The sequence below is a fragment of the Barbus barbus genome, assembly GCF_936440315.1.
Source record: "Barbus barbus genome assembly, chromosome: 44".
NCBI classification, from domain to species: domain Eukaryota; kingdom Metazoa; phylum Chordata; class Actinopteri; order Cypriniformes; family Cyprinidae; genus Barbus; species Barbus barbus.
Window position 1 is genome coordinate 16,596,310 of NC_136722.1, and position 13,459 is coordinate 16,609,768.

Sequence of the window (13,459 nt, forward strand, 5' to 3'; positions counted from 1 at the left end):
CAATATGCAAATGAGATGTATCACGTGTCAATGGAATAATGTTAACAAGGCGTCTAAAACCTGTAAATAAATACTTTAAGGCGGTGCAGAACTCAATGAGTTTAGGTAACACACACACATAACAAATATTTACATATTTTATTGTCTCTTTCTTTAAAAAAGGATTAACACACGTGAAGCTCGTGCTCATTATTTATGCAAATGAGATGTGTCATGTGAGCAAACATTTTAAGGTGTTGCATTATTCAATGAGTTTGGTAACGCATCGCATCTATTTAAAAATAGTATCATATTATCTATAAAATGTACTGTTATGGCTTGGTAACATGCGAAGCTCTGGCCCAGTAGCATAACACATGCAAATATATGCAAATGAAAGGCATAATGAGACAGACAAGTAATTCAAGAATGTTTACTTGTACAGTACAGTATCACAAGTCAGTAGGCACTGTGGTGTCTCATCTCATAATCAAAGGGCGAGAAATGAAACAGTGGTTTATTACAGTGTCATTGTCAGTATTTAAGTGCTATTAACTCTAAAATCTAACACGAAAATAGTCACAAATGTTCAATTCACACTGGCTATTGATGACCCAAATCCTTACAGGGTTCATCAAAATGCATTTTGATTTCAAAACAGCTTCTGCCTTTATTCTAACTCACATATTAAACAGTATAAATTGAATATATATATTAATTTGTCAATCAGTAATTTTTTAATTGCTTGCATTGACATTATATGAACATTTTTTCCAAGAGACTAAACTACATCAACATAATTGGTCATATCCTGCACAGTATTTAAGCAATCAAGTGTAAGAGTTGGGGCAAAACAAGGAATGTGTCAAAGTAGATATTTTGTTTACAAATATCATCAGCCCTTGAAAATAATTTTCACAAAAACATCAATACTTCAGCTCCTGAGCTAAACTCTCAGGGAAGGTGTTCAATGTTACACAAAATATAATGTTATTTATGCATAAAAATAAAGTGTGAAACACCCTGCATCCCAAAACTTATGTTAGGAAACACAAAGGTCCACATCACGCTCCGTAAATTCTTCCCTTTCATCAGAGAGAGCGATCACAGACGTTTCATTCAGCTCTCTGTGGATCGCCATTAGCAGCGCCACCCTTACAGGAAAGAATCTTCTGACGGTGGAGCGTAAGAAAATCCCAGGAAGGCATCATCAGCTTCCATAACACTAGCATTGACGATTGACTGCCCTGAAGAGAAGCACACAGAGTTTGGCACAGTTTCCTCTGTGAACTCGGGATCAAAGTTTGAGATGTCATACTGGGATTCCTGCAAGATAACATAAGAGAGATAACTGTTTGAATACACTTATGTATGGTTTTTTTAACTTTAGCAAAATAGTTATATTGTTAAAGGGATAGTTTAACCAAAAATGAAAATTTGCTGAAAATTTACTTACTCTTTGGCCATCAAAAATTAGTTTGTTTTTTAATCGGAACAGATTTGGAGAAATTTAGCATTATATCACTTGCTCACTTATGGATTCTCTGCAGTGAATGGGTGCTGTCAGAATGAGAATCCAAACAGCTGATAAAAACAGCATATTAATCCACAAATAAACATCTTCAGTCCATTAGTAAATGTCTCAAAGTGAAAAGCTGCGTGTTTCTAAGAAACAAATCCATCATTAAGGCATTTTAACATTAAACTGACACTTCTGGCTAAAATATGAGACCAAAATAACGCTTCCTCTAGTGAAAAATAAATCCATTCAATGTTGTCCTCTCACATCAAAATATAGTGACATTTAGAACTGTTTTGGGCTATTTTCATTTAATAAATGGGGCGTGATCTGTGTATATTTCTCCCCTAATTTAGAAGAGACGACATCTTCACTGGAGAAAACAATATTATGGATAGACTCATATTTTTAGGTTTGAAGTGGATATCTTTCTTAAAAATGCACAGCTTTTCACTTCACAAGACTGATTGACTGGAGTCATGTGGGTCACTTTTAGATCATTGTGATGTTTTTGTCAGCTGTTTGAACTCTCATTCTGATGGCACGCATTCAGAGGATCCATTGGTGATCAAGTGATGTAATACTAAATTTCTCCAAATCTGTTCCGATGAAGAAACAAACTAATCTATATCTTGGATAGCATGAGGGTGAGTAAATTTTCAGCAATGTTTCATTTATGGTTGAGCTAAGTCTTACCACACTAGGGTTGAATGGAGGAGGAAGCTTTTTCTGTTCAAGGTCATCCCAGTTAATATATGAAAAAAAATCATGTCCTTTGACTTCATTCTGCAACAGATGGGATATAACATACAAGGACTTTTTAATATTCCAAGATCATTTCAATTCAACACTTCCTGCTTGAATGTAATACATTATAGGAAACTAAACTGCAGAAATCCTATCCAGATGCTACTGAAATATTCTACAAAATCATCCACCAGGGGGTGATATATCAGAACTAAATAGCTCACAAAGTCATCTCTGTAGCCAAGCCTCCTGGTGTGGTCTTTCTCCAGCAGGGCCTGAAGGATGGACCAGGCAGCTGTGGATGCCCCGGGGCGCATGACAAGTTCCTTGTGAAGAATGTTGTCATACATCTGATGTGTGTCCCTGCTGTAGAATGGAGGCTGTTGACATAAAGCCAAAACGAGATTTAAGCTTCATTGCCTAGATTTTCAAAGACAACTACCAAAATGTATGGTTTATTTGTAACTTACCAGCCCATAAAGCATTTCATACAGCACAGAACCCAGACACCACCAGTCCACAGTGTTGTCATAGGGTTGTTTCCTGAGTACCTCTGGAGCTAGATACTATCATGACAACAAGACAGCAATTATTGCATTGTGTTATTCTAGCCTCCAGAAGCTTAAAGTTTATTTGCAGTTAATTTGCTGAAAATGTAATGAGGTTAATCTAGGAAAGTGTAATGAGAAAAGCAGTAACAATTTAATAAGAAGAATCACGGTAAGTAGTTATTTTGAAATTCAACAACTAATTAAAAAGAATATATTTACTATAACATTTCACAGTAATGTTAAACATTTTTCAAACATAAAATTTAAAACATGCAATACACAAAAGTTTGGGGTTTGTAAGATTTTGTTTTTCAATGTCTCTTATGTTCACCAAGGCAGCATTTATGTGAAAAAAAATACAGTAAAACTGCAATATTGTGAAGTATTATTACAGTTTTAAAATGTAATTTATTTCTGTGATGGCCAAGCTGAATTTTCAGCATCATTACTCCAGTCTTCAGTGTCACATGATCCTTCAGAAATCATTCTAATATGCTGATTTGGTGCTCAAGAAACATTTATTATGACTATTATTGTTGTTGAAAACAGTTGCACTGCTTAACATTTTTGTGGAAACTGTGATCTATTTTTCCAGAATCATTTAAACGAGAGTAAAATAACAAAAGTCTTTAAATGATCAATTTAACATGTCCTTATTGAATAATGGTATTGATTTCCTATTTTAAAAAAATTATACTGACTCCAAACTTTTGAACTCTAATGTAAGCATCATTCATCCATCATATTTATATTATATAATACCTCAGGTGTCCCACAAAATGTGGTTGTTGTGTCTGCTTGGGAGATACCCTCCTTACAAAGTCCAAAGTCAGTCAAGACTATATGTCCCTTAACAGACAAAAGATGCCAACAGGAACATTTTCAAGAAGCATGTCACCACACAAAAGGCCTATTCTTCACAGAGCCAAAGAATATCGTGTCTGACTGGAATATTTGCCAAGGCCTTGTAACCTCACAGTTTCATCAGATTCGAAATGCACAAATAAAACTTAAACTAATCTCAAGAATTGTTACAAATTCTGTACACCTCGTCTCGGGAAATCAGAAAAGTTTGTTATACTTCACAGCAAGGGTAGATTACTCTGTTTCCCCTGGAACTCTCTCAATGTTGATCAGCTACGCTCTGGCAATGATAAAAGTGCGGAAAAAAAAAGAGGGGCACTTACTTGAGAGTCCAGCAGGATATTTTCTGGTTTCAAATCCCTGGGAACACAAGAACACTTAACTTGTTAGCATTTTGTCATATGTTTCCAGGAACAATTCAACTAAAAAACATTACACAGAAAAATCGTAACAATGAATTATACATATTATAATATGATAAGACAAGCTATTCATAAAGTATTTAATTCATATGAAGAGCAATTCCTTGCGGTCATATAGCATCACACTCTATGATGCAAACTATGCTCTCATGATGGTCATTTCACACGCAAGTGTAATTTTAAATGACTACAGTAAAGCCAGTTCACTAATCAAAATTTTTCAAATACGTTCTGGGCAGCAACTGGGAAAACTATAGGAGGGAGGAGGTGTTTAATGTCTGTTAAACATTCCACTGCCTCTGGGAATTCTCACACACTTTAACATCATCCTAGAATCACCAAACAGGAGTATTTATAACACAAGGGATCCTTTACTAAAGCTGCATTTACCTGTAAACAATGTTGAGAGAGTGCAAGTAACCCAGAGCACTTGCCATCTCAGCAATGTAAAACTTCACTCTGGGTTCAGGAAAGGTCCGCTCTTTTTGGAGGTGAAAGAAAAGCTGTAATGGAAAGAATCAAAAGTTGTAATATTCAATGAATAAATGCAGAAAATATTCAGGTTACCCATTACATCATGTCTAATTTTGTAGCCTGCCTCACAATTATTGGTGTGGTGTTTCATTAGCTGATGTTTAAAATATCGTCAGCAGACTTTTAGCTAAAAACAGGAAGTCAGACCAGTGGTCTAATTGAGCTTGTGAATAGGAACCCTGCAAAATACCAATAACATGACCATAAATTAAGAACAGCCATGCACTGGCTTCATCATCTGATTTAAATGTCACATGACAATCCCCTGAATTTCCTTGTTAAAGAAAAGAAAAAGTGTAACATTCTGTCATCATTTACTCATTTTTATGTCTGTTTAAAACTCTGACTTTATGTTTTGGGTGGTATACAACATGTAAGTCAATGAGAGCCCCACTGATTTTCACTTTACAAATAAAAACATTCTTCAAAATATCTTTCTTCTCTGTTCCACAAAAAAGGTTAGTCATACAGGTTTGGAACGAAATGAGGACGAGTAAATGATGGCAGAACGTTCATTTTTGGGTAGACTGTCCCTTTAAGTCATACAATGGCAAATGTCACTGTCAGCATCAGCAATAGCTATAGATATAACATATTGGTTTAATCTGCCAAATCGTGGCTTTTGAGATGTGATAAGGCAGAAGTCAGCCTTGAGCTCCTCAACCACAAATACTCACTTCTCCACCATTGACAAAATCCAGAACAAAGTATAACTTGTCTTTTGTCTGAAAGGAATAGTGCAGTCCAACCAGGAAGGGGTGTTTAACATTCTTTAGCAACACATTACGTTCAGCCATAATGTGCTTTTGCTGGTGTGAAAAAAAAAATTGCAAGGGAATTCATTAATCAAATGTCAAAGAACATAGAGTGAACATAAAGAAAGATTAGGTATTAAAAAAAAGAGAATCATTACCTCTCTCCTGTTTAAAATGACCTTTTTTTGCAAGACTTTAATGGCATAACACTTCCCATCCCGTTTCCTCTTTGCAAGAAGAACCTTTGTGTGGGAGAGAACACGGAGGGTTAGCAACAGTTTCACCTTCCAATGCAGCAGCCCATGGGCATAAAAAAAAGACAAGCTCTGACTTCAAAACTGAGAAACTTTCACTTCCTAAATGGAGAGTCCGTGGCTCAGAAACAAACACTATGGCTAACCGTACAGCAAAGAAAACAGAGAATATACTAAGGCTCAGTGACATTCAGAGCTTTCAGTAACTGGGTCAATCCCTTGTGTGTTCATTTTGAATCACTTTCTCTAAAAAACTGTGGAAGTCATTTCAGATAATTTCCATCATTAGGCATTATATTTAAAAGAAAACTTACCTTCCCAAAGCTTCCTTTTCCTATGACTTTAAGAAAGTCAAAGTCAGTGGGCTTTGCACTATTTTGAAAAAACACACAGTGATTAAGGCTAAAATTAAACCATATGGATCATTAATTTCTACCAGTTGGATATTTTGCATCCAAATTATGGCATACTGTAAATATAATATTTGTCACTATACAAAAGCAATTAATTATTTTAAATAATTCTATAATACTTACTGTGGATTTCCAGATGGCCCTAGGTTTATATTTCTAGAGGTAGAGGTACTCTGTAAGAGATATGGCAAAACTAGGTAATACTCATTTAAAAGCAGTAGTAAACATGGACAGTACAAAAACATAATTGCATACAGAACAACAGAAAAAAAAAGATGCATAATAGAGATTATAGCACAAGCTATTTGGCATATTGGGTCCTTAGAAAGATTATACATAACTATACATAACAAATATAACTATATAACACTTAATGCCTGTGAATACAGCTAACAAGCAAGACAAAAAGAAAAGAATGAAGACCACTTTCTCAGTATGTTATATATTAAAAACATAATATACCAACCTTATCATCTTCATCCTCTGAGGCATCAGAAAAGTTTTTAGATTTGTCCATCTGCAGAAAGTCTTTGACATCTAGACTGCACATTTGAAATGAACATGCACATGTTAGAGGTCTGACTGAGGCGATACAAAGCCACAGCTGTGAGGAGGAATATGAGCTAACATCAACAACTCGCTGTAACAAGAACCGTAACCATGGCAAATTTTACAGAGAATCAAAAAGAAGCATCTTTTATTTGGCACGGGTTCACAAGATACTATCGAACCGCTTTGTACTCTAAGTTCAGAGAGATATCTGGTTGTGGCTGGTTTTGACATGTTTCCATTGTAAAGCCCACTCAAATTTTACATACATTTAGATGCACTGATACTGTGAGTGGTGATAAAAAACTGAAGAAACAGTAACTGGATGATATACTCACTGGTTGCTGAGCTGTGGATGGGACACAATCCTCTGAATGAACTCATGTAACCCCGCTCTTCTGTGTTTTATGAACTCTAAAATATATAGGTGCAAATTAGCAAAAAGAAATTATGAAAATTTGCATAGTAGTGGTTCTCAGCTGATTCTGAATGATTTTAAGTTCATCAAGTAGTGAGACGGCACTACACTTTTAATTTAATATTATTATGAACTGCACAGGCCAAAATTGTTACCAAGACACCGGCTAAATAAGATAATGTACACTTTTTGTTTCAAAAAGCCTCTTGAATTTTAGTTTCATGCTTTTGGTAGCCAATAATTCACTGCACTAAACACTTTGTGGTAAACACAAACCATGTTTATCCTCATTGCAAGCAAACTCATATTTGATGTAGTCTGGATGATTTTTTAACTATGCAGAGTTTTTCAGATGTCAAGTAACCTGTCCAAACTGGCATTTGCCATCTTCCAGCAAGTGACATTCACGCAAAAATACAGGAGAGTAGGATTGTGGTTCATCCAAAGTGCTTATGTAAGCATATGATATGTCTGATATATCATGCTGCTCATGACCAGAACAGACCTGAGAACCATTTTTGAGAACTACTCACGATAACCATCACCTCTTATGGGAAATAACTAATTTATCAGTCACTTATCAAAACCAATGGCCTAAGTCTCTCAGTGCAGCATTAGCAGGGCGGATTTAGCATGGTTGATTTTCTGTATGGAACACTGTTGGATAACCTAATTTGGCAAATACACATGATTTCTGTTAAGCTAAATGAAGCGAAGTCACTAATGTATGTGCACGAGATGACATAAGTTCCAGTGAACTCTGAACAATATGCATTTTATTACATGAGAAATCAAGGAACTGTAAAATACCTGGGTCAAAGTTGTCTCCAAATATTCTCTTAGCAGGAATCTTCAAATTCAGAGCAGGAAACTGTTTTTTTAACTGCAAATTAAATTGATCAAAAGTGACAGTAAAGACATTAATTTATTTGCATTTCAAATTAATGTTGTTCTTTTGAACTTTCTATTCATCAAAAAATTCAGTAAAAAGCGCCCCCTAAAATATTAGGTGTTTTCAAGATGATTTTGAAAAGATCACGTGACACTGAAAACTGGAGTAATGGCTGCTGAAAATTCAGCTTTGCCACCACAGGAATAAACTACTTTTTAAAATATATTCAAGTTTATTTTTATTCAAGTTTTAAATTTTAATAATATTTCACAATATTACTGTATTTCTGATTAAATAAATGCAGCTTTGGTGTCCATACAGGCATATTCCTTTTTGAATATACATTTCAAAAAGATTATCAGTTTTATACTTTACATTAATTGGTCATATGTAAATATTTCATTAGAAAAAAGCTCCAAACCAAAATCAATGTCACTTAGAATAGCTGTAAACAAATAATAGTTACAGTGCAGTCTGCCTGCCTTTTCACATTGACTAAAACTCAGTTTAACTTACGGTGTTGTAAAGTCTGTCGAATTCTGCATATCTCCGGAACACAAACCACTCATGCCTTCCAACACTGACAATTACTTTGTAAACCTAACAAGACAAAGATTAAGACAGTCACATATCAGGTGCTACAACTTACCGAGCCAGAGCTCTCAAAATGAAGATAAGAGCATCAGAGGTCACTCACAGTATAGCGTTTCTTCTTGTCTCTCTGCTCATTGGAGCAGGGAATGCTGACATTGGGGCAGCTTGGTTCCATCCTGAGACCTCACAAGCAAAAGCTCATAGATGCAACAGGTCCTCAGATGGCTTCCCTGCCTCTCTGGCACACATGATTCTGATGGGAACTCTCCATTTCAGTCCTGCGCAGAACACAAACATACTAAAACATAAGCGAGATGTTCTACCACAGCAAAGCGCTCTTTTCAGCAGTGTCCAGCGTCCACTTTAGCTCCAGAGGGCTCTTTGGGCCTTGCATGACAGGACACGAAGGCCACTCAGAGTCACTAATCAACTGTGGCATGAACACAGAGAGGAGCCTCAGTCTGGGCGGTCAAGCGATGAGTCTCCACCTCTCTTTTCCTCACTCTCTTTCATCCTCCCCTCTGCTTCTCTCCAGCTAGGAGGGAGCAAACGGGGACTTTTTTCTTTCATATTCCACATACTCCTTCTGTCAAGCGCAACACACGAATGCTCAATGGGTGGGCGACATCCCCCTTCCCCTCTGAGGTACAAGAGGTATTTTTAGATAATGCTGCACTGGACCTACAAGATGCAGATTTAAAGGCCAGGAGGAACCTCTCAAAACCAGCTTATGATATAAAACTACACTCTAAAAAAATCTGTAAAAATAGGGCACAATATACTTTATAATTTGAAGGAATTTTTCCGTATTAATGTTTTACAGGTGTTTTACCAGTATTTTGAATTTTACATTTCTTTGCATTGTGTTTTAGACTTAACAGAAATGTCTGTAAAATTAATGGATAATGAAATAAGGACGTTCTTCTGTATACTGACTGAAAAAAATCTGCATTTTCAGCAACAATATTACTTTAATGCCTGGCCAAAAAATATAATATTAGAAAGATTTAAATTTTTCTGGGGGTTCTGAGGTTTATATTTTAACTTTACATATGCTTTTATACATAAACATTTATAAATATGTTCATTATAAATAAATACATTTAATATATAATATACATTATATTTAATATAGAATATACATTTATGTGTGCGTGTCTGTGTGTGTGTGTGTGTGTGTGTGTGTGTGTATGTATGTATGTATGTATGTATGTATGTATGTATGTATGTATGTATGTATGTATGTGTATATATATATATATATATATATATATATATATATATATATATATATATAAGTTTTCAAAAGTATACTGACTTGGTCTTGCAGAAACCTCAAATGCCAAATGCTCAAGTCACACAATTACATAAATCTAACAGAAATTCTGGTATTTTACAATAAACAATAAAAATATTTATTATGTTCCAAAAATATGATTAACGATTAATAAATAATAAATAATAATTTAGAATGTAAAGAAATGCTGGATTTAGTGGCAACTTTAAATGCAACAACCTCATCAAAATAGTGAGTGCCACAACAATACAGAAAGAAAAACAGACAATTTTATAGAATAATAGACGTTTTTTATACATAATACTAATTTTTTTAAACAAGCAGTGAGATTATTCTAAACCCTCCGGTGTTACTATTGTATTGTGTGTCATGAAATACAAACTAAATGTGTGCAGACGAAATAACAGACTGTAGCATTTGCAGACACTGTTTACCATATCACTGCGCTGTGTATTTTTCTACATTCCTGCGAACTTGGAGGAATGTTACAGGTTTATTTGCCTGCGTGGTCAACTATTCAAAAACTTGCATAGTTTAATGATTTAATGGGCTACTTCTGAAACCATGCATATTTAAATGTGCATGTGCGTGCATGCATACGCAGGTACTAGTTTAAATATGTAAATTAATTCACTGTTCTGCCCAGCCTTAATGATTTACCTGCAGACAAGATATCTCATGTTTTGTTCATCTAAAAACAGCAGGAAGCATACATTCTTTTATATATCTGTTCCAGTGTCTGAGCCAAGTAAGTGAGTCACTTCACCTTTAAACTGAAACAAGAAGCAGGGTTCCTTATGCATGACATGAAAAACGAAAGATCACTCTAAGGGGCATAAGTCGTGGCCTAATGGAGTGAATGTCCAGCGCTCTCTCCACCCTCAATACCCCGACTGAGGTGCCCTTGAGCAAGGCACCGAACCCCCAACCCCCAACATGGCTGCCCACTGCTCCGGGTGTGTGTTCACGGTGTGTGTGTGTTCACGGTGTGTGTGTGTGTGTGTGTGTGTGTGTGTGTGTGTGTGTGTGTGTGTGTGTGCGTGCGTGTGTGCATTTGTTCACTACTCACTGCTGTGTGTGTGCACTTGGATGGGTTAAACGCAGAGCACCAATTTCGAGTATGGGTCACCATACTTGACAATACGTCACGACTTTACATTTTTACTTTACTTTATATTTCAAATGAACAAAAAAATAAGGAAAAAGGATACAACAGATCCAGGCTCATTAATGCTTAGTTAATGTCATCAATACATTGCAGCTGTCAAAAGTTTACTGTTATTAAATATGACCTCATCTTATAACAATAACTCAAACAACAAGTTTGAGCAGCAAAAAGAAAGTACAAAGGAACAGGTATAAACTTGCACAAGCACGACACACGTTACAATCTAGATTCATGCTGTGCAAAAATGTATCAGTACAGGTTTGCCTTTGAAACTCTCTGGTCTCAACTCGCATTTAGAGTAATCCTACACTATTAGAAAGAGATAAATCTAAAACAACAGTGCATTGGAACACATAAGAGAGACGTGTCAAAGAAACCAACTGTAAATGTTTCTCTTTATAGCACTTTAACTTCCAATAAAAAATTCTAACGGAAGGCTTTGTGAATATTTCACTTGTTGGTCATATCATTTTTAAATGCGTAGGCTATTGCTCATGGACACTAAATGACACAGACTAGCCCAAGTAAGATTCATGGTTTCATTTCCCAATAAGCAACTATTCCATCACATTTCTCTCATTTAAATCTGAATGCTTTTTTGTTAAGACGGTGTAGATATACAAATCAATTCAATCTAATATAATAGTAATACATAATTACATACTGAACAACTTTTAGATTTTTTACCAGTACATATTATTTTAAGTGTCCAATAATGCAGGATTGTTTTCATTTACTGTATCAATGTTTCTATTTAACAAAATACTTTAAATAATGTGACTACAAAGAATAACATAATGGGTGCGTAATATTAGCAGCTGATATTGAAAAACCAATAACTGATTAAGCAAAATTGTGATAATCAAATGAATTATTGGCCTTTAGCTCTATTAACAAGAACAATATACACTAGTGATATTAACTTTTTACATAAAATAGTATTTTTTATTTTTTTTATTTAGCTAAAAAATGCAAGCACTGCTGTTGCACAAGACATTCAAATGCAATGAATGACTGAAATTACACCGAATTGTCTAAATCCTGATGGCCATATGGTGTAAAGAAACATTTTCCGAAGGTAAGAAACAGTAACGTAAACAGTACTGTAAATTGAACCGAACCAAAGCTTCAAAGCAAATTCCTTTTGACTGTGGCTGATATTTGTTTCTTTTTTGTAGAGCCCTGCATTTCTGGCATTGGGCTAGGCTGTTTTAAATAAATAAATAATTTTATTCCGTAATGTACATTGTGTACTATTGCAGAGAATGGACCTGTTACAGCCACAACTTACTACAACCACCGACGTACTTCTAGAGACACTCGTGTGCTTCAAATAGTTCAAAGAGAGTCAAGACATAACTTGCCTTATTATTTTTTCACTCTTTCCATCAAACTGGCTCCAGTGTCGTGTGTCGAGAGGCAAAGGAAGTGCAACGATTCAAAACTCAAACTCGGCGTGTCTGGGAACTAAATATTGACCCAGCTTAACTGAAAAGACAACATTAATCATGTTACCAATAAAGACACAATGTTTGTTCCGAAACAATCAGTCACGCGACTAAACGCGGGAGACGAGGAATAATAATGTTGTAAAGGAACATAAACAGCACCATCTAGCGGCAGAACTGTCACGAATACTGTCAGTCACATTTTATATTATTTATATTTGTTTTACATTTAGGTTCTGTTGAGACAACTATATATAATATTATATTCTAAACTTTTATATAATATGATGGAGTGCAATTCATCATGACTAAAATAGAAAGGCATGTAGGATATTATACTAATATAGTATATATATATATATATATATATATATATATATATACCAGAACTTATTTTTTTATTAGTAATATGCATTGCTAAGAACTTAATTTGGACAACTTTAAAGGCGATTTTCTCAATATTTAGATTTTTTTGGACCCTCAGATTTTCAAATAGTTGTATCTCAGCCACATATAGTCCTATGCTTACAAAGTTTTTGAGATGATGTATAAATCTCAATTTAAAAAACATTGACGCATATGACTGGTTTTGTGGTCCAGAGTCTCTCTCACACACACACACACACACACACACACACACACATACATACTGCTGTTCATAATGTATATACAATCCCTACATTGCATTCCTATTTATATTCTGTATATACTCTGCTCAATACTGTATATAGCAATTCCACTGTACATTCTGTAAATCATATCTTCATTTACTCTGCACTTATATGTATATAAAACACTATATTCTTGCACTTCTGGTTAGATGCTAACTGCATTTCATTAGCTCTGTACTTGTACTCTGCATAAATGACAATAAAGTTGAATCTAATCTAATCTAATCTAATATATATATATATATAATTGAGAGTATGTCTGTTGAAAGTGCAGTTCATCATGACTAAAATAGCAAAGCATGTGCAACACTGCTAGGCAAACGTTCATTAAAATTTCTTAAATTGTGAGTAGTTTGTTTTTAACACATTAATTTTGTCACACAA

The 13,459-nt window shown here is 34.9% G+C and overlaps 1 protein-coding gene across 1 annotated transcript; it reads right to left on the minus strand.

The window, feature by feature from the left end:
• Positions 1–121: 121 nt before the first annotated feature.
• LOC306863450 (serine/threonine-protein kinase Sgk3-like) lies at positions 122–12,545 on the minus strand. Its single transcript, XM_079406789.1, has 17 exons — positions 12,321–12,545; positions 8,595–8,769; positions 8,414–8,497; positions 7,816–7,888; positions 6,926–7,001; positions 6,505–6,580; positions 6,162–6,211; positions 5,940–5,997; positions 5,530–5,613; positions 5,294–5,425; positions 4,473–4,585; positions 3,984–4,020; positions 3,559–3,645; positions 2,716–2,811; positions 2,470–2,625; positions 2,195–2,284; positions 122–1,305 (listed from the first exon to the last, which is right to left on the minus strand). Exons 2-17 carry the CDS (start codon positions 8,664–8,666, stop codon positions 1,135–1,137), a joined length of 1,455 nt encoding a protein of 484 aa, XP_079262915.1. The 5' UTR covers positions 8,667–8,769; positions 12,321–12,545; the 3' UTR covers positions 122–1,134.
• Between the last annotated feature and the right edge of the window lie 914 nt (positions 12,546–13,459).